The sequence below is a fragment of the Cavia porcellus genome, unplaced genomic scaffold, assembly GCF_034190915.1.
Source record: "Cavia porcellus strain 051 isolate PalLab524CR breed Dunkin Hartley unplaced genomic scaffold, mCavPor4.1 scaffold_5, whole genome shotgun sequence".
NCBI classification, from domain to species: Eukaryota; Metazoa; Chordata; class Mammalia; order Rodentia; family Caviidae; genus Cavia; species Cavia porcellus.
Genome location: NW_026947488.1, coordinates 40151384 through 40172137, shown reverse-complemented (window position 1 = coordinate 40172137; position 20754 = coordinate 40151384). Strand labels below are relative to the sequence as shown.

General features: G+C 38.6%; 1 protein-coding gene across 1 annotated transcript in view; it reads right to left on the bottom strand.

Moving 5' to 3' along the window:
• Positions 1–15997: 15997 nt before the first annotated feature.
• LOC100728453 (SEL1L2 adaptor subunit of SYVN1 ubiquitin ligase) overlaps positions 15998–20754 on the bottom strand; it is a 46199-nt gene continuing 41442 nt past the window's right edge. The window contains exons 15-16 of the mRNA XM_003476386.3: positions 16875–17003; positions 15998–16195 (exon numbers count right to left, since the gene is read on the bottom strand). Coding sequence (XP_003476434.3) covers positions 16076–16195; positions 16875–17003 — 249 coding nt within the window. The 3' untranslated portion in view covers positions 15998–16075. The remainder of the gene's footprint in view (positions 16196–16874; positions 17004–20754) is intronic.

Genomic DNA, 20754 nt, shown 5'->3' with positions numbered 1-20754 from the left:
CTGTCATCATGGGTGACATCATGCAGTCGGCTTGCAGCCTGGATGGAATGGAAAAGGCAAAGAAGGAGGAAGTTAGCCGCCATTGTCTGTGGACACTGGACTCCAGCTTCCTCAGCCTTTTCATGATGAACTTGCATGAACTGCTCTTTAGGAGCCTTCCAAGTCTTCAGCCTCAGTCTGGGGCTACATCCCTGATTCCTACCATTGTGAGGCCTCCAACTTCTTATTTTATTTTTCCTTGAGACAAGTTTTAACTATGCGATTCGGGCTTGCCTTGAACTCACTTTGTAACCCAGGCTTGTCTTGAACTCTGCAAGGATCCTGTTGCCTCAGCTTCCTGAGTGTTGGGATTAGAGGAATGTGCCACTATGTCCATTTAGAGGCTTCTAACTTCTTGGATTGAGGACCTGCTGGGTCTTCTGGCTTGCTAGTGTGCAGCCATTGTAAACTATCCAGCCTCTGATCCTATAAGACAGTCTAATAAATCCCCTGCATAATTGTGGTGCTATAAAATTGAATATGCATGGATCACTGTAATGCAATGTCTTAACTGTTTGGGGAAGATACCTGGAAGGAGAAGAGTTGAGTAAACTGGAATTTCTAGTTTTATTTTATTTATTTATTTTGAAGAATCTCAGCACTAAATTCCAAGATGGTTGTACTAGTTTACATTCCCACCAACAATGCAGAAGGATTTCTTGTCCCACATGGCCTTGCTGGTATTTGTTATTTGATTTCTTGATGCTAACCATTCTTTCTGGAGGGAGATGGAGCCTCAGAATTTTAATTTGCATTTCTCTAATGGTGAGAGAGCTGAAGAGCTTTAATTAAAGTAATAGCATACAGTTTCTTTTTGAAGAAAGATCATTCTGCATGCAGTGTGGAATAGAAAAGAGTGGAGGAGATAGTAATAATTATGGTAGCATTAGCCTGTAATCCCAGCACTTAGAAGGCTGAATCAGGAAAAGCAAAAGTTCAAAGCCATTGGGTCTACATAGTGAGACCCTGTCTGAAACAAAAAAACACTCCCAAACTTCTAGGATTGAGGAAATGTAACCTTTATGATAGCAAGAGATCAAATGAGAGGCAGAGGCAGCGTGGACAGGGATGAGGACAGTGACTATGGATTTCACGGGAAAAAGTCAGTAGGACCTCATTATTAACTGTTTAACGTGCAGGTTGGGGGAGACTAGGGCGCACAGGATCCAACCATCCAAGGAAAATGTGGATAATAGGAAGACAGTGCAACGGAAGTGGTCTTCCGTCCTGTTAGAAATGGCCCTTGGAAGAGAGCTAGGACTTTTAAAAAAGCATGTTTCCTAAGCGTTCTTCTCTCATCCAGCACTGTTACTATGAAAGTTGTATATAATGGAGCAGAGTGTGGGTCAGTTGGTAAATCTCTTGCCAAGCATGTGTGCATCCTTGCATTCGATCCCAAACACCACACACACACACACACACACACACACACACACACACACACACGTACGTGTTTATTGTGCAAGTTTTGGAAAACAAATTTAACACTATAATCTTATACATTTCTATTAAGTTTCATTATATATCTCTCCAGTATTTTAGTAACAGCTACCTAAATAATAAAACCAATTTATATTACACACTATCTGGTATCCTGCTTTATTCACATAGTATTTTATTGTGGGCATTTTCCTGTTCTTTTAAAAAATTCTAATTATATTACAGTATTGGGAAGCAAACCCCAGGGCCTCTCACGTGCTTGTCAGCCACTGTACCACAAAGCTACACCTCTAGCTCCAAAATGTGATTTTATACTTGGTCTAGCCAAAAGGCTGAGAGTGATAAAAACATGATTTTTAACAGCAACATACTATGTGAAAGTACCATAATAATCTAAAGTTTTCTGTGGGTAGGATTTTGTCTTTTTCAACCTTCTTTTTCCTTTATAGATACTATGTAATGAATAGAATAAACTACAAAGAGTGAAAGTACTACTTGTATTTAGGGATTTTGATAATAAGTGCCAAAGTACACTGTAGAAGAACTATGTCCTACTAGTTGGGTAAGAGAGCTCCAGGAGGTTAGGAAGTTAGGTCTATGTTACTCATTGCCATTGCCCTGGCTCCTAGAGATGGTTATGATGGTTTGTGCTTTAAATGACCATCAGAGGTTCATGTGTTGAAGTGGTGGTCTCCACTTACAATGTTGTTGGAAGATAGAAGAATCTTTAGGAAGCAGGGCCTAATAAAAGGAAGTGAGGTCACTGGGGCCATGCCCTGGAAGAGGATGTTCCTGGCCCCTTCTGGTCTCTCTCTACTTCCTGGTCACCTGGTAAACAGCTTTGCCTCTTCCACACTCTTCCCAACATGATGTTTTGCCACTCCGTGGGCCCAAAAGCCACAAGAACTGCCCAAAGACTGAAACTTTTGAACCTGCACCAAAATAAAACTTTCTTTTAAGTTGGTTTTCTTGTGTATTTTGTCACAGTGACTGAAAGTTTATATATGTTCAATTATTTCCTTATAAATTATACTATTTCATATTATAATATGTAGCCAATTGTGACTGGCTTCTTTCATGTACACGATGATTTTAAGGTTTGTTGGTATTGTCATGTGTATCAATATTTTCCTTGTTTAACTGATGAATAATATTTCATTATATGGAGATATCACTTTTGTCTCTATCTTTGGACATTTAAGTTTTTATTTTTTGACTGTCATGGATAATTTTCCTATCAACATTTGTATATGAGTTTTTGTTTAAACATGTTTCTAATTTTTGTGGGAGTATACTAACAGTAGACTTACTGAGTCCAATGGTAACTTTATGTTTAATATGTTGAGAAACCACCAAAGTATTTTCTATACAGTGCATTCTGTTGTTGAACGGAATGTTTTATAGATACGTTGGTCTAGTTAGTTTGTGCTGTTATTCAAGTCTTCTATTTCCTACTGATCTTTTGAGTAGTTATTCTACCTACTATTGAAAATGAGATGTTGAACAATTATTATTGATAGATTTTCTATTTCTGTTTCTTCCTTCAGTGCTGCCAGTTTTGCTACTTGCATTTTTGTATTCCTTTGTTATGTGCATATGTATCTATAATTGTCCAGCCTTTCTGATGAATGGCCCGTTTTTGTTATAAAATGCTTTTCTTTTTCTCTAATAATAATTTTTGCTTTTAAGCTTATTTTATCTGATATTAGCATAGCCACTTTACTTTTTGGTTTATTTTAAAGTGCAAGGAATTGAACCCTGAGCCTTGTGCTTGCTAGGTAAGTACTTTACCACTGAGCTGCACAACAGGCCTGCTTTTACTCTTCTGGTTAGTATTTGCATGGAGTATCTTCTAACCTCTGACTTTATGTGTCTTTAAAGTGTTTATTTATTAAATAAATTTGATTTCTTATATTGAAATCTTTGCCTTTCTAGGATTTATTTTAATATAACTTGTGATGTAAGAATTTGATCCACCCCCTGGGAGGATACTCCATTCTACAGTACAAAAAGTTAGTTTTATTTTTAAATAGTTCAATCATTTCTGGAGGCTTTGTTCTATTAAGATTTATTTAAATGACTTATTATTGCTTTCTATTTTATTGGCTTATGTATTTCCTAAGTATTTATGTATTACTCTCCTTTGCCAAATTATCCTATTTGTGTTTAATTTGCCTTAAACATTTTGGAATCCACTGGCATAGTCTAAAATGTATTCTGTTGGTATTTTTATTCAAAATGTTGTTAGTCTGTTTCCTAGAATAACTATAATAAATTCTTGAGGGTAATTTGGGTAATTTGTAAAGCATAAAGAATTATTTAGTTTGTACTTCTGAGAACATGGCACCAGCTTCTGTTTAGCTGCAATGAGAGCTTCATGGCAAATGGCATCACGTGGGTGGGAGTATGTGGGAGAGCAAATGTATGGGAAGATAAGCCAGAAAGTAATCCAGGATGATGCCCCCAGGCTCTGATTCCTTCCACCAGACCAGTCTCTTAAGAGTGCCCACCTTCTCTTGTTACTACCATACTGGGGACCAAGGCTTTAACATATGAGCCTTTGAAGAACAAACCACATCCATGCAAGTTTATTCTACACTAACATCTCTCTATCTTGGCATTTTCCTACTTAAACACAAGATATGCATTTTTTAATTCAAAACTTACAGGTGATTATTTAAATTACTACTTCATGTGCCATATGTACCTGTTTGTTATTTGTGCCCAGTTCCTGACAGATACCTCCTAAAACCTGTGTAATTTCCTAAGTGATAAGAATGCTACAAGCATCTTTTGTTCTAATATTTGGTCTTTGACCTCTGAACTTGCTCCTGATATGGGGCTTCTAAATCTTCAAATAGGAATGTCTTTTTTTTTTTTTTTAATAAAGTGTCTTGTAATGGGTTTTCAGATAGCTGTAGGGTGGGGAGCTGACCACTAGAAAGGCCAAATCATGAGAAATTTTAGTTAACTCCCTCTACATCTTCCAGAAAGAGTAAAGGGGCCAGGGATTGAGTTAATAGTCAATCATACCTGATGTATCTTCCATAAAGAACCTCTTAAAGAAGTTTGACCTGTAAGTTAAACTGAGAGGCTGGGGCAGGAAGATCACAAGTGAGAGACCAGCCTGTGCAAATTAGCATGACCTTAAAGTTAAATAAAAATAAAAGGATATCTGGCTGAGGCTCTGGATTCAACCCCCTGAACCATGAAACAACAAACACACACACAACCACAAAAAATACCCTAAGAGATAGGGTTCAAAGATTTTTTTTTTGGACTGCTAAACACGTCTACATGCTGGGAGGATGACACCCCCCAGCTTTATTGGAAGAGAAGCTTCTGCATTTAGGACCCTTGCATCCTTTGCCGTATGTACCCCTGCTTCTGGCTGTTTCTTTAATTACATCCTTTAATAATTGGTAAATATAAATGTTTACCTGAGTTTTGTGAGCCATTATAGTGTGTGTGCTGGTTGGGGGATGGGTGGATAAGAATCTCTGATTTGAAGCCAAGATGAACAGAAGGGTAGGTAATTTGAGGATCTAGTATTTATGTCTGGTACCAGAAGGAGGGTGCAGTCTCGTAAACTAAGCCTTTGGTAAATAGTGCTAGAATTGAATTGGGTTGTAGAGCACCTAGTTAACATCCAGAGAGTTAAGAGAATTAGTTGCTGTGTGATCTGTGAGAGTAAAGAAAATGAGTTTTCCTTCTTTTTAAATTTTGGGCATTATTTAGATATCTTGTCATTTTAATATTAGAAAGCTATGAGTCTTGGTCTTTTTTTTTTACTGATTTATTCATTCACTTGCACATTTAAAAAGTATTTGAGACCACTTATGCATGGACACAGCTTTGGGTGCCGACAACACACGGATGTCAAATCAGAAACTGGCCCCTGATCCCAGAATGTATGATGCAGTGGGTATGTAAATAGACACTGCTTTTATTTGCAACTTGATTATCTGTGGTCCTCTGATATGTTTAACATGATCTTCTCTTAAACATGCTCTTGGTTTGAGCGCCTTTAGAACTATATCCTGAAACAAAGATTTGAGTACAAGCTAGTTTACTTGGTGATGAAATGGGAAGGTGAAGGAGTGAGGAAGTAGAATGAAAGAAAGCAATACAGTGTTTTAATGAGCAGATAGTACAGTGGACAGCTGGGCTCAGTCCTGCCAGGCACCTTCTGGGCAGCTCTATGGAATGTAGTGTGAATCAGCCTGTACTGAGGTACAAGGACATTTGGGAACCCATGTCCCTCCTTAGTGGATAGTTGTTCCTGGCAGATTTCTGTTCTGCATTTCTTGTGGTGAGCAGTACTCCTACAACCAGAAAGCCCCCTCACATGGAAGGGTGCAGGTGCTAAGCTAAGAAGCTAAATGTGACAGAAAGATACCAGGTATCTTAGTCACTTCATTTCTTGCTGGAATAAAAACCTGATACTCACAATTTAAAAAGGAGTCAAATTTTATTGTGGTTTATGGTTTCAGAAGTTTCAGTCCATGTTTAGCAGGGTCAAGCACTGAAAATGGCATGGTGGAAGGACTTGTGACCTACTTCCTCTGACTGGAGCCTGCCTTCTAATAGAGAGACAGCTTTGTGGCCACTCTGACTCAGTCACCTTCCAAAAGCCTTGCCTATGAGTGCACAAGGCTTGTATGGGACATTCCCTGCTATCTTTCCCTGAAAGTAATACCTCACCAGAAAATAATCCCTTGTGTGAGTTTTCATGGTGCTCACATTATAGGCTAAGCCCCAGTTAAGATTGTCGGCCAGAGGGATGCATTTAGTGAGTTGCAAAATGATGTAAGTATTAAATTATAAAATCATAATTTATAACTAAATATATTAATACCTAAAATAAACAATAGTATAAAGTATTTGAAATTAAACAAGTGGATATGTTTGGATGAGGGGTGAATACCTACGTAAACAGATGAACTCAGGACTTATGCCAAATAACCAGAGTACAGACACAACACATGAGTGATGTGTGCACTTGATAATCAATGAATGTGGTTGTGTTTAATATGAGTCTTCAGAATTCGAAATGTTTTGTGTGTAGTGGATGTACTTAATGCACTTGTGGGAAATTAAATGTTTTCTAAACTTTGGTGCTGTGTAATTTTTTGCTGCTTTTGTGTGGACCATCATTCTTAACTGTCATCATTTTTGTTGCCACTGTTGTTTCATAAGTTTTCAGTTAACACTTGATTTAATGTAAACTTTGTAAACCCTACCCTGCAAGAGGTGATGACTTAGGTACAGAATTCATGGGATAAAATCACTGACAGCTGTGTTGCCCATGTATAGTGTGAGCAGGCTGCATGTACAAAGAGTGCTCACTTAAGGAGAGTCCTATTGTTCCACATGAGAGATTGGTACCAATGATTCTATGTGAAATGGAATCATAAGAATTTCAGGCTAGGATTTGGGGTTTGGAGTGTTATGGTGATATTCCAAAAGAAAATGACTATATTTGAGTAAATGTAGTTTTTGTACATGAATAAATGTAGATTGTTGTATAAGAATAAATGTAGATGGTTGCACGTTAATAAAGTAAGGTATCCCCTGAAAATAAGCTCTATTGCATCTTTTGGAGTAAAAATTAGTATAAAACCCAGTCTTATTTTGGGAAAATACAGTATCTGAACCATAGCATTCTGCTCCAGGTCCCCAAAAGAGTTATATACATCTGTTTATATAAAATGCATTTAGTCTGTCTCTAAGAGTTGTCCAAAATCTTAAGTTTTAGCAGTACTGGAAACCCCAAGCCCAAAGTCTCCTAATACTGAAAGCAAACCCTTATCTGTGAGCCCCTATAAAAATAAAAAAGAAAGTTAGACACTGCTAATATATAATGACATGGGATAAATATTCCCTATCCAAAAGGAGATAGAAATGAAAAAAAAAGCAAGACTGAAAACCAGTAGGGAAAACATTAAATCTTGTGGTTCCATGGCCAGCACCTGGAGAGATGGAGAGATATGATCTGCAGAGGGTTTAGCTGGCACTGATATTACAGCATTGCCTATTGTAGCCTACATGCCTTCTCTCTTGAGCCTTTTTTCCCCACTGACTTTAGCTTTCTTCAGATGTTCAGTGTTCCTGGGTTCTCTAACTTCTGGAGTCTTGATTGCACTTTTAGCTTTTCATTCTCACAGCTTCACTCTCAGTCCATTCAGAGGCAAACAACATGGTCTCCTGAAATCTGGGTGGAAGTCTCCCTGACTGCACAACTCGTACATTTTATATGTTCATAAAAGTAGTATAATAAGGATGATGCCGGTGTCTGCTGCCAGCTTGGGCAGTAAGCAAACCCCATTAGATCATGGCTTTAGGGGCCTCTAAGTGCTGTGAATCAAATCCCAGGGAACCAATTCCCTGGGAAGTTCTCTTCAGCAGCACATCATGAGGCTTTTTCTCAAAACAAAGTATCTCACTTTTGAACCTGAAATAGGTGAGGTCTTGTATATTTCTGAAATGCCCTTAAGGCATCTTTTCTGTTTTCCTGATGCGAACTACTTGGCTTCTTTTTAATACTAATCATTTCAGCACCAAGCTCTTCTTGGCAAAAACTTTACAAGTGACAATATTACAGGCACTTCCTTTCTGGACACCAGCAAAAATTTTCAAATTATTCAGCTCCACTTTTTGCCCTACCTCTCAGGATAGATATGACTAAAAGCTTCCAGAAGTACTCATACCACAATCTCAACATTGGGCTGCCTTGAAATTTACTTTACCAGATTAATTAGGGTACCACTAGTCTCCTATAGTCTCAGGGCATCAAGAAAATGGAGAATAATTTTCTACCAGACCATTCTACACCTGGTCTCAGTTGCCAGTGGAGCCCTTATTTCCAACTGAAACTCCTTGAGACTGGCCTTTACTGTTTGCATGTCTTTTGCATTCTGGTCTTCTGAGCTTATAGGTGGCATCTCCAAACTTTTCTAAACTCCTCTTGCAAATCAGTTTCAAAGGTTTCTTAACCACAAGATTAAGTATAATCACATCAATGATTTTGCTTCTCTGGTACTAAAATCTGTCTTAGTCACTTCCCTATTCACTGGGACAAATATAAAATCCTACAATTTAAAGAAAAAAAGGTTTATTTTTGGCTCACAATTTCAGAATTTTCAGTCCATATGTGGCAGGCTCAAACACAGAAAATGGCACTGATGAAGGGTCTGTGCAGAGCAAACCTGCTCACATAATTGTGATCGCGAAACAGAGCAAAAGAAAAAGCCAAGGAAGGAGGTACAAAGTTACTCCTCCACTGACTCACTCCTAACCAAACCCTACCTCCTAATCAGTCACCTTCCAAAAAGCGCACAAGAACTTTAGGGGACATTCTTTATTTAATCCTTATTAGCGGTCTCAAAACTGCCCATTGAGCACATGGGTAGGGTGCTGATAGTACCCATAACACATACCATCCATCGGGAAAAGAGTTATCTTTGGAAAGCATATTTACACAGTGTAGTAGAAGGGAAGAAAATAGAGTGAAAATAATGTGGATTGTCAGTGACACAGGACAATGACTATAGTATTAGTCAATGGTATTGACTACAATCAATATTTTATATTTCATTCTGTGTTGTGGTGCCCAGCAGAACTGAATCGGAGTGGTGCTGACAGTGGATGGCATATCTGAGGATTGTTTCCAACAGCATAAAATAGAACTGGAGAGGAAGATGGTGTGCTGCTGATTCTTCTGGAGAAGCTTGTTAGGCTGGCTTTCTTGATATAAACTCAGCTGCTAGGGGCTGGGGGTTTAGCTCAGCGGCATAAGTGCCTGCCTTGAAAGCAGGCAGTCGTGAGTTCGATCCCTGGTACCGATAAAAAGGAAAAAGACAAAAACAAAACAAAACAAAACAAAAAAAACTCAGCTGCTCGCGGTGGAGGAGTTCAGGTCCTGGATGTCGCTGAAGATGGCTGCAGTTCTTTTTAGGGGATCTCTGGTTCTTACTTTGAGCATTGCTTCTTATGCCAGTGCAGATCCCTTAACCTGCTGGCCAGATCCTTCATCGTGCTAATGTAGACTGTCTTGCTTCCACCACTGACCTTTGTTCTTTCCCAGTATAGATCTTCGATACAGACTTTCATGAGACACTGTCATGGGCTTTTGGTATCCAATTGGATTCGTGGAGGTCATCAGATGGTCTTGTGCAGTACATTGCCATGGGATCCAGACCCTCAGCTGGATTTTTTGGATCTCTAGTATGTGGATGCACCACTCTCTTTCTTCTGCATTTGATTCTTTGGGCAAATATAAAATAATCCTATAAATTATGTGTCCTGTATTAAATCTTTTTCCCTTGTAAGTCCTGGCTATAGCAGTTGTTAATTAATCACATAGCAAAATTAATGACTTCATATATAGTAATATCTCATTTCATGAGCACCTCTGTTCACAAACAATTCAGTTCACAAACAGTAGTGTTTGGTGAAATTTTGCTTTGTGAGCTCTGCATTGGGTGATGAACTGTGGCTATCCCCTCATGAGCCCAAGAGCAGCCATCCTTTCTAGAGTCCTGGAATGAATTAAGATCATAAACTGAGATACTATTGTATTTTGTATGTTGGTCAGGTTTTTGCTATAATGCTGTGAAAAAAAGTTCTTAAAATAGAGATTTTTCCAAAGAAGTTTGAGACTTAATTTTCATCCATTTTAATACTTTTAATGGAAAAAAGTGAGAAATAATAGATATGACAGTAAAAACTATTTTTGACAATAAGATAGAAAAACATGGAGGAGAATAGAATTGAAGACAGAGCACTGATTTGGAGATTGATCCTGAGTTTGAATCCCAAATCTACTAAATAGCTATGTAGCCTTAGTCAGATCTGCTCTCTGAACTAGTGTGTGCTTATCTGGAAAATGTGACAACGCTGTATCAAATCATTTCGTTTTGGCTTCCCTAGCAGCAGACCTTGAGAGATGCTGTTGAAACTCAGGAGTTTTGATAATTTAAAGCTTGTTATAGTGTGATTCTAGAAATGCATAGTAAGCATGTGAGTGTTTTCCCTTGTTACCTTTAGTGGAATCACTATTTTTAGTTTTATGATCTTTCTTGTTAATAACAAACTGTTGTTTGAATGACATGATTATTTTTGCTGCAGGTTAGTATCTTTTCTTGTAAAAAGCATGTCTGAGAGGCAATGAAGAGTTTTTCTATATTCAACCTGTACAAGCAAAATACTCTAGGGAAAAAAATTTCATTCTGGCCAACTAAGGAATAAAGGAAAGACAGAATTGGTAGGGGAAACTCCCTATATGGAGCAAAATTTAATGTGAAATCCCGTTTAATTGTCCTTTTCCATCATCTTTTCATTTTTTTTTCTTTCCTTTTTTTGCTCCCTCTCTTCTTTTCCTCCTCTTTTGTCTGTCCTCTCATTGGTTACTTCTAATTTTTAAAAATTTGAGTTTCCTTTCTAATGCCTAAGATATTTTTAAGACTATATATAGAATTGGCAGTCAGTATTTTTATGAACCCATTACAAACTTACATGCAGATTTTTAGGCAGAGTACAAACATCTACTCTTTGGTTTTATGCAGACTTTTCTCTCCAACCTGTCTTGAATAAAGAGTCTCTTCTTAGTTCTGAAGTTGCACATATGTATGCTGTTTGCAGTTTTATGGCTTTGAAATTGTAGACTCACTCAACATTTCATTTTCCTAAGAGAAAGACTTGGGAAGCTGGAGAGAAGGGACCTTTGCCCCAGCATTGTTCTGGTACACCCAAGGTTGGAGCTACTCCTTGCTGCTTAGTCTAGAACACACACTTTCATAATGAAATTGTTAAGGCTTTCTGGACAATAAAATAGGAGTCTTTGAGCCTTGGTTTGGGCTAAAGCCAAAAGAGTCTGAGATTTTATAAGCCAGGAGCCTAGATGTTCTGACCCATTTGCCGATGAATAAAGATTTAAGGTAAGGTGTTTAGGGGTTGAAGTGGGAGGGCATAGGCAAAGTTTTCTTGAGAGTTTCTGACTTCTGTAGCATTTCCTACAGGGTAAAGAAAGATATAATTCTCCTTTCAACTTCAGCCAAAGGACCAGGGGTGGAGGGAGCCATTGTGGAGGACCTCATCCAAGGTCCCTGTTGTGGGTGGTGGTCATAATGATTGGGGTGTGACTAGTGGGAAGAGGTTGAGGTTACTTGTCTAAGGAGGGAATGAGAATTAAAGCAAGAAAAATTGGGCTGCACTTGGAGCTAGCCACACATCTACCAGCAGCAGGGACAAAAAATATATTTCTCAATGGCCAGATAATGGACTTAAGAAAAAGCCTGCCTAGAGATACCCAGGTAAGAGGTGACATGTTAGTTTTCTATTGTTGGTGTAAAAAATTATCATAAAATTGTGGATTAAGACAGCAGGCATTTATTCACTCACAGTTCTGGTCATCAGAAGTCTGATATTGAGGAGTCAGTAGGTTCATATGGAGGCTCTTGAAGAGAATCCATTCCTTGCATTTTCCAATCTCTACTAGTTGCTGATGTTCCTTGAATTGTGGCTCTATCACTCCTATCCCTGCTTCTGTGGTCACATTACCTTCTCTTCTGTCTTTGTCAAGTTTCCTTTTGCCTCTGTTTTCTAAAGACACTTGTGATTATACCTGGACAACCACAATAATCTCTTCATCTCAAAATTTATAAATGACTTCTTCAAAGTACTTTTTTTTGACTCATGGAGTCAACTACAGACTGCATCAGAGAGTTAATTGGATGGACCAATATATGCCAAGGGTATTGAAGCTCAGGAAGCCTCCCACATGAAGTGAAGGCTTAAATAACTCTGATTTCACCTATAGCTGCCAGAGACCCTCCCTGGAAGTGTTAGACAGCTGTGTCTAACACTAAAAGACAGCATGATCTTTTTTTCTGTCTCAGAGACTTGCCCAAAGCTCCTTTTCAGGAGCCTGAAGGAAGGAAGGTATAGTAATTTCATCCTAGGGTCAACCATCAAGTAACAGAAAAGGGATCAGCTTGCTGCCTTTCAACCAAACAGTTCTGAGAGGTGTGGTTAATTTTTCAGACCCTGCTAAAATGGAAGCCCCTTTGCTTACAGCATTGATCTCAATAATGCATCTTTTTTAAAAAATGACTTTTCAACTTTTCTTTCCCTTATATCTGAGTGTGGAGATCACCTTCCAAAGAGGCTACCAATGTTCAAATGCTTTGCTCAATATGCTTTGAGAGATGATAAAAACAGAAAGCTCTCAGAAGCCACAAAAATGCACCATAGAAGTCAATATACCCAGTGGTCATCTTCGCAGGATGACTTCTGTACTAGTTTAGTCAAATCTTTCCTTTTCCTTAAACCATGCTCACACCACACCCCATTCCCTTCAATCATGCAGAATCCAGAGCTAGGCAGAGCCGAGAAAGGAGAGAAAGCAGCACAGTTCACCATCTCCACACTACGTCCCCCTTACTCTTGGGGGTCTATGTTGAAGCAAGCCAACTGCCACTGACTTACTGTATCTGGTCCTTTGATATCCTACTTATTGTTTGTCAACCAATTTCCTTTGCTAGGTCCTCTTTTTTCCTAGAGGTAAAAACTGTTCATTAGCTGGCATCATAATACTATATTTCTGCTTCAAGTTCCCCTGCAAATGGTTATAGTACCAGAAGAAGTAACCAGAGCATTGAACTGCATGTCTAGAAAATAGGAGGAAGAATTCTGCACCCACAAAGTATCTGGGAAGATGAAATGAGCAGCCCTAGAAAATGACTGGAACATAGTGGATGCCCTAATAATGGGGTCTTCTCTCCTGATGCTCTATGGCTACTGGGACTGCATTGGGCTTATTTTTATTACCCAAATTCCTGGCTGAATGCCTGGGACATAGTAAATCCTCAGTGACTGGTGGGTGGAGAAACGAAGGATCTGGAAAGCACTCCTTAATCATGGCCCCAGATACTACAGGTGCCCTGCCCCTACCTCCTCAGGCCTTCCCAGAGCTGTTGGCAGGCAAAGCTACTAACTGAAAGCATCTGCATCTATTTGTCCAAGGGCTTTCTTTGCTGGTTCCCCCTGGGTATGTGTAGGTTGGAAGTGCAAAGAATGAGAGTATCAAATTATTGCCAAGAGTTGTGTGTACCAGCTTTCTTGTCCCTTGGGTGGAGTAACTATGAGGTACAAGTTCTATCTGCACTACAGAGACCCTCAACAAGGTTGAGCTATAGTGATCCCCAGGAGTAATGACCTTGCACTGGCTTTCTGCCTGCTTATACATCTTGAGATCCCTTACCAGATAAACTACTCACGCTCAATCCTTGTATTATGGCCAGCTTATAAAGGAAACTAAAAAAAAAATCACATAACTTACATTTAGAATGTTTGTGAGGCTCTCTGGAGTGAGGCCCTTTCCTTCCCTTTCCTCTTTCTCTTTGGTTCAGATTTTTTTAAATGAGTAAATTACTTGGTGTGACAGTTAAGCTTGGTTGTCAACTTGACCAGATTAAGAGATCCCTGGAGGGGAAACGGCGTGCTGTAGTCATTATGGATTAATCCATGGATGTTCATAGATGAATGTGCTATTAGAAGATGGGGTCCAGCTGGAAGTGGGTCACCAGAGGTTTGCCTTGGGAGGGACACCTCACACTAATGCTATCCCCTGTGCTCTGCTTCCTAGCCACCATGGAATTAACAACTTTACTCCATTATGCCTTTCTACCAAGACACTTCTGCCTTGCACCCTGAACTAAAACCTCTGAAACTATGAGCCTAATTAAACCTCCCCTTTTCTTGATCTTAGCCGAAAGGCTAAGAGAAAACCTGCAGCTGTTGGGTATTGTGTCCCTCTGTCAGGAAAGCTGACCAGTGTACTTGGCCTAACTCACATTCACAGTGGGCTGTACACTGTAGAGGAAGGGGAGGGAGAGGAGAGTGAGCCAGGACTGCAGTAGCCCGGTAGCTGCTGTAGGAATATGAGACTCTGTTTTCTTTTCATGGCTATGTCCTTAACTTGCTCAGAAGTCACTATCCTGGTCTGATTTGCCTGCTACTGCAAAAAAGCCACTAAATATTGTTACTTTTCTTTTTGTTTCTATTAGGAGTGAATCTCTTTGGGGACTGTCTGTACATTTGCTGTGGGTCAATGTGTTCTTTGCCAAATGATGTGGGGAACAGTACAAGATGGTATTTTGTCATAACCAGGACACATCAGTGGTTACAGGTAGGAGGCTCTTCCCACTTTTGTCACTCACCTCTAGCTGCTCTCATGATGAAAACTGCCACAGAGGAAGCACTGGATAAAAGGCCCAGAAATGGGCATTTTAATCACTGAAACCTCTGAAACCTTTCAAAACCTTTTAGGCTTTGAAACCTGCTTTCAAAGCCTAAAAATTCCTCCAAGGTCTTCCAGATTCTCTTGCTATATTTTACCATTCCCCACATCATTTTAAAAAATTAACACTTTACGTACTTAAGTTGGATTTTTAAGGAGGCAAATATGATCTTTTCCTACCAGATCACTCAGCATTTTAGTTGGAAAATTAACTTCAGGGCATAGAAGTCACACAGATTATCAGCCCAGTCATCCTCTCATTCCAACTGATGAGCATGAATTTTTAAAGGCTATTCAAAGCTACCAATTGTGATATTCATTCTGGGTGCCAGGCCCTGAACTACTCCCCTAATGGACATTATTTAATCTTCACATTAACTCTCTGAAATAGGTCTTGTTCTTCTGGGTTTTCAGCTCAACAAAACGAATTTGTAGAAATCAAATAGCTAGAAGTTTGTAGAGCTGGAATCCAGCCTGGCCCACAAGGTTAGGTCATGGCCCTCTTGCATGCACCTTGTCCATCGATCCACCCTTTATCCCCAACCTCTGATTTGGCTGTCAAGGGAACCAGAGAATCTAAACATTTTACCTTCTGTCTTAGGAGGCTGCTATCTTCTACCTCTCTCTGTGGGTTCTAAGGGAAATTTCCCAGAGCAGTAGGCTGCTGGTGAAGGATGGGGAAGGTTTACAGTACTGTGAAGACCCCAAATGGCTTTTTAAAGTACCTAGCAACTAAAGTACCTAGCTTCAGTACAAAGATCATCCTTGGTGAGGAGCCTGGATCAGTCCTGTTCCTTCATTTCCTGGCATGGCAAGCTGTGGTATGTTGCTGGTCACTAAGGATGAAGTATGCGTCACAGGATCTTTCCTAAAAGTTTTATTTGTGCAAATTCTGTTTGAATTTTTGTCCTTATGGTCTTCTGAGGGGTCCTGCCTACCCTAAATGCCCCTTTCTCCCCAGCTCCAATGTCTGTAGGAGCTAAAAAAATCCCAGTTCATCTTGAAAGGGGAACCTTTGGGAGAAGCCACCTTTATTAACTCAGGAATTGGTCACTATGATGACAAGTTTGTAACAAAGTTTGAGTGACCAGTCACCAGCATCTCCTATGTGGTCCCCTCAACTAAGCAGAAACTGTGAGATTGTTTTCTAGGACAGATCTGTAGCTTTGCCCACTTTCTATCACAGGCATAAGTGGAAAATCTGCAGCAGGCTCTTGATCTGGCTGAGGAAATTCTTTATTAAGTGAGGCTATCTTAGCATGAAACCACGAGCAGATTTTTCTGGTGATCAAGATCCTATCCATGGCGACTTTGAAGCAAGAAGATCAATATGGCAACAATTAGGCCAATCACAAGTAAATCCCAGTATGGCCCAAGGGTGCTCTCCAATTTCATCCATTTCCATCTTGTAAACTGCTGGCAAGAGAGATTTAGTTAGCCTCAGACTTCACTTAGAACTATTATCTCCTCCCAAACCTACACCACCAGCACCTGACAAAACCTTGCTTCCGTTAGGGGCTGGGGATTTAGCTCAGCGGCATAAGCGCCTGCCTTCAAGCAGGCAGTCGTGAGTTTGATCCCTGGTACCAATAAAAAAGACAAAAAAAAAAAAACTTGCTTCCCTCAGTCTTAGAAGATGCATTTTTTATGACTTAATGCTCTCACAAGGGCTACCACCTTGAGAATAACCTAAAAGATTTATAAAATTTTATTTCTACTTTTTTCAAAGTATAGCTCTTTGTCATACCACCTGCCATCTGCTTACTCGTCTCAGATTTTGATGGCAAGAACTATGTTTTTAACAAGTATATATAGCACATGTTACTTTGCTTAAGGCTTTGTACAAAGCATGTGCTGAAAATAATATCTGCCGAATGAATTCACTGGTTGTACTACAAAGTGTCAACACATACTCAATATAACCAGCAGAATTGCTGTGTACTTCTGTACTGTGTGATTGTACTAAGGCTTTGAATTCCACTTATCAAAAGAAAATCAGTCCACAGAAATATTTCCCTGGTGGATCTCATTACTTTGTTCCTAACAGTGACTCATTGGAATCTTCAGATTCAGGGCCTATTTGAGACAAACTTACATTAAAAAACAGGATCTCTCTGATCAGAAGCATAGTTTCCAATTTCATGAGGGCAAGGAACACAGGTACGTGAGCATCTGGACTCGTTTGAGCAGCCATGTCATACAATCTCCTGGCCAAGTGAATGTCCTAGAAACAGAAGAATGGTCCACTCTCATTAGGCACAGATCCTGAAGGAATGCATAGATAGAAATATCATAATTTACCCAATGACCTCACCATAAAGTGTCCATTCCCTGATCCCGAGAGCCTGGGACTATGTCATGCTATATACAAAGGGTACTTTGCAAACATAATAAAGTTCCAGACTTTGAAATAGATTATCCTGGACTCCCCATTTGAACTGGTATCATCATAAGAGCCTTGAACATGGGCCTAAAGTCAGATTAAAGTGAGAGACATGTGGCAGGAAGAGAAGTCAAAGAGATTCAAAGCATGCAAGGAACTCAACTTGCTGAGAAGGGCCCATGTATAATGAAGAGAAAGAATCCTGATGCTTGCAAGGAAGCAGGGACCACCACCCTACAACTTAAAGGACCTGAATTCACCCAACAACCTGAATGAGTCTGGAATGAATCTTCCTTAGAGCCTTCAATAAAGAACTTACCCTTGATTTTAGCCTGTGAAAAGGACCCAGGCAAGCCATCTGAAATTTTAACCATGAGATACAGAAACTATGAGATAAAAAAAAATGCATGTTGTTTTAAGGAATATGTTATGGTAGTCAGAGAAAACACAATTTTCAAAACCTATCACGGACCAGCTCATATCTGTGATTCCCATGAAAGGGGCAGAGACTAGATACTAAGTCCCCTAAAATACAGACGGTAAATAAAAATCATTATGATTATCTTCCAAATACTTGAAGTTAAAAAATTTGTTTATTCACTAGTCTGCCTCCAGACTTCTGAGGACAAGGCATTAAACTCTCTGTTTACCCTCATATTTCCAGGGTGAAGTAAGTGGCTACTACCGAATGAATGAATAAACTACTTTGGTTCTCAGGTTAGAATTTAATTCCTCAAGTGGCCGTACTACTATATTTTCAGGGACTGTCTTCATTAAGTTACACCGTGGCAGATAAATTTTATTTCTTTAATTTTTATCTACTTATGGCTTATTTTGTTTGCTTTATCCTTGCTTTGTTGCCCAAAGAGTAATGGAAAGGATAAGAAATATTACTTTCAAAGTATGAAGCGTCCCGAGCATATCCCAGAATTGTGTTTCGCTTGAGTGCCCATGGATTATTTTCAAAGAAAGGAAAGATGAAGAGAGACTTTTCAAAAAAAATTTCCATACAAATATATATATATATTATCTTTTCTGCTCTATCACCTAAGCTTCAGCAGTTGTGAATCCTTCAGGGCATTTGCTAAACCCGTTTCTTGGGAGGTGTCTTCTCTCAGCTGTGTTCTGCTTGTCACTACTTAAATTTTTCAAGGCCTTGAGATTCTTTGGAGAAAGAAGAATGTTCCTGCTTAAAATATTTAAAATTTGGGAGGTTGTTTGGAATGAATCTTCCTAGCAACACAGAAAATAGATGCTGCAGAAACTCTAATTTATGTCTCTGGTTCCAACTCCTTAGCCGGCGTTGCTATGATAGCACCCTGCAGATTGTGATGGCTGCATCAACACCACATGGGGATGGCATACTGACTAGAACAAGGTCATTTAGGGAAAAACAGGTTTTGTCAATAGCTCAGACATTCATTCTTAAATTAATAGTTACTAATTTATTTCTTGAAGCACAAATATCACCATCCAGTCACCTAGTTTATAATAAAAAGTAGCAAGAAGTACCATTAAAATGGGATGGGATATGAAAAATACTTCTTTAAAATTCTCAAAGAAAAAAATTCCTGAATGCTCCTGGCCAGCTAGGGCAGCTCGCAAAGAGAAGACTCTATAGCTAAGCTTCAGAGGAGATTCCTCGTTCTTTGACCCTATATAGTAAAAAACTCGAATCCATTCAACACAAAATTTCTTCTTGGTAAATAGGAAATGCTGTTTTGAGGAGGTCCAATTTCAGTAAATAAGAAGTCCAGGGGCTGGAGATTTAGCTCAGCGGCATAAGCGCCTGCCTTGCAAGCAGGCATTAGTGAGTTCGATCCCCGGTACTGATAAAAAGGAAAAAGACAAAAAAAAAAAAAAAAAGTCCACTGATAGCTAAACTACTTAGATATAATTTATCTGTGGTATATTTAAATTTATTTTGCTTTCAATTCAGTGTTTTAAGAGGTTGTGTAAACCAATTTGCAGACTTCTAAAATAACCTGTCTACCTGAAATGTCAGGAGTGCCACAGTTCTGCTTCATGTTCAGATGTTCACAACAGCTTCTTACAATTCACAGATGCATGATTTGCCAGCAATAAAGTGAGATACAGGATTTTCACAAGCCCAATTTCTTGGATGTCATAAAAAAGTCTTATACTTGGAGTGAACATGTGAATGGAAAGGTAATTATTTGAGCGACTTACTTTTTATTTTGCCATTTTTTCTATGCTGGTGACTGGAGTCAGGGTCTTGTACATGGCAGACAAGTGCTCTGTCTCAAGCTATACACCCCAACCCTATTTTCTAAGAATGTGTCATATGTTGATTAGAGAAGATTGAAGATACAGAACTGAACCAATAGGAAAAAAGGCTATCCGCAAGCCCATGTGTATACAGGAAACTACTGATAACATTTATACACATTCTTTATGTATATATGCTCGATATATATATATATATATATATATATATATCTCCTTTAATTTAGAAATTTTGAAATTCCACATAATATTTTATCTTCTGCCAATCTAACAATACATTTTAGAAATATGTCATGTTATAGTATGTCCTTCTAATGAATAGTATTTTTATTAACTATATGATATAATGACTAATATTCATTATGTACTATGTATAAATAAGTCACCAATATCTTTTAATCATTGTGGTAATTCTTTAGTGCAACTGATAGTAACAACTTCATTTTAAAGATGAATATACTGAGGCATAGAGAAATTAGGTCAGCTACCCAAATTCCTGACTTTTTGTGGAACTGAGATTCAAATCCAGAGAATCTGCTTGTAGCTTGCTCATTTAAACAATAGGCATAAAATGCGAACCATTGCATAATAATCTGTATAACATGTCTTCTATTTTGGAGCAGTTTGGTTTTAAAGTGTTTCCTGTTAAAAAAATCCCATATATATACATATATGAAATGTATGTATACATATAATTTTTCATATATTTTTTATTATTAGCTAATAGACATTTCTTTATGAAAGATTATGACTGATTCTATTAAGTATGTGCCCTACCCTGCCTCATTTGTGGATGACCATTTTAACTATATCATTTTAGCTTATTCTTTCTGCACAATAATATCATTTTAGTGCCTAAAACTTTAGCTGTAACATTCCATAGGTGGCCAGACTAGACAAATGGGAAATATAAAATCTTTGTGCCATAATTAATTTTTACTTTTGACACATCTATTTACAATGTATTAGAAGTGTAGTTTCATTTTCTCTGCAGGACTTGTCAAAAATATATTTTATCCAGTAGGTCTAAATACATATTTGAAATTCATCTCCAAACCCTCACTTTATGTCTTTCTTTACTCATACTCTATATCACAAAAATATTTTAGAGAATGACTTAAGAGTCCTAATTCCTTATCCTATGAAATGATTTTTTCCTCTTGTAAATGTTTATAGTTCTTACTTTTAATTCTTTTCGTGTGTATGTGTGTGTGTGTGTGTGTGTGTGTGTGTGTGTGTGTGTGTACCAGTTTGGTCTTTCACTATAGCTATGGACATATTTCTCCCATAGGATACTATAAAATCTTTGAAGACTGTCTTATTCTGCTCATGTCCCCAGTACAAA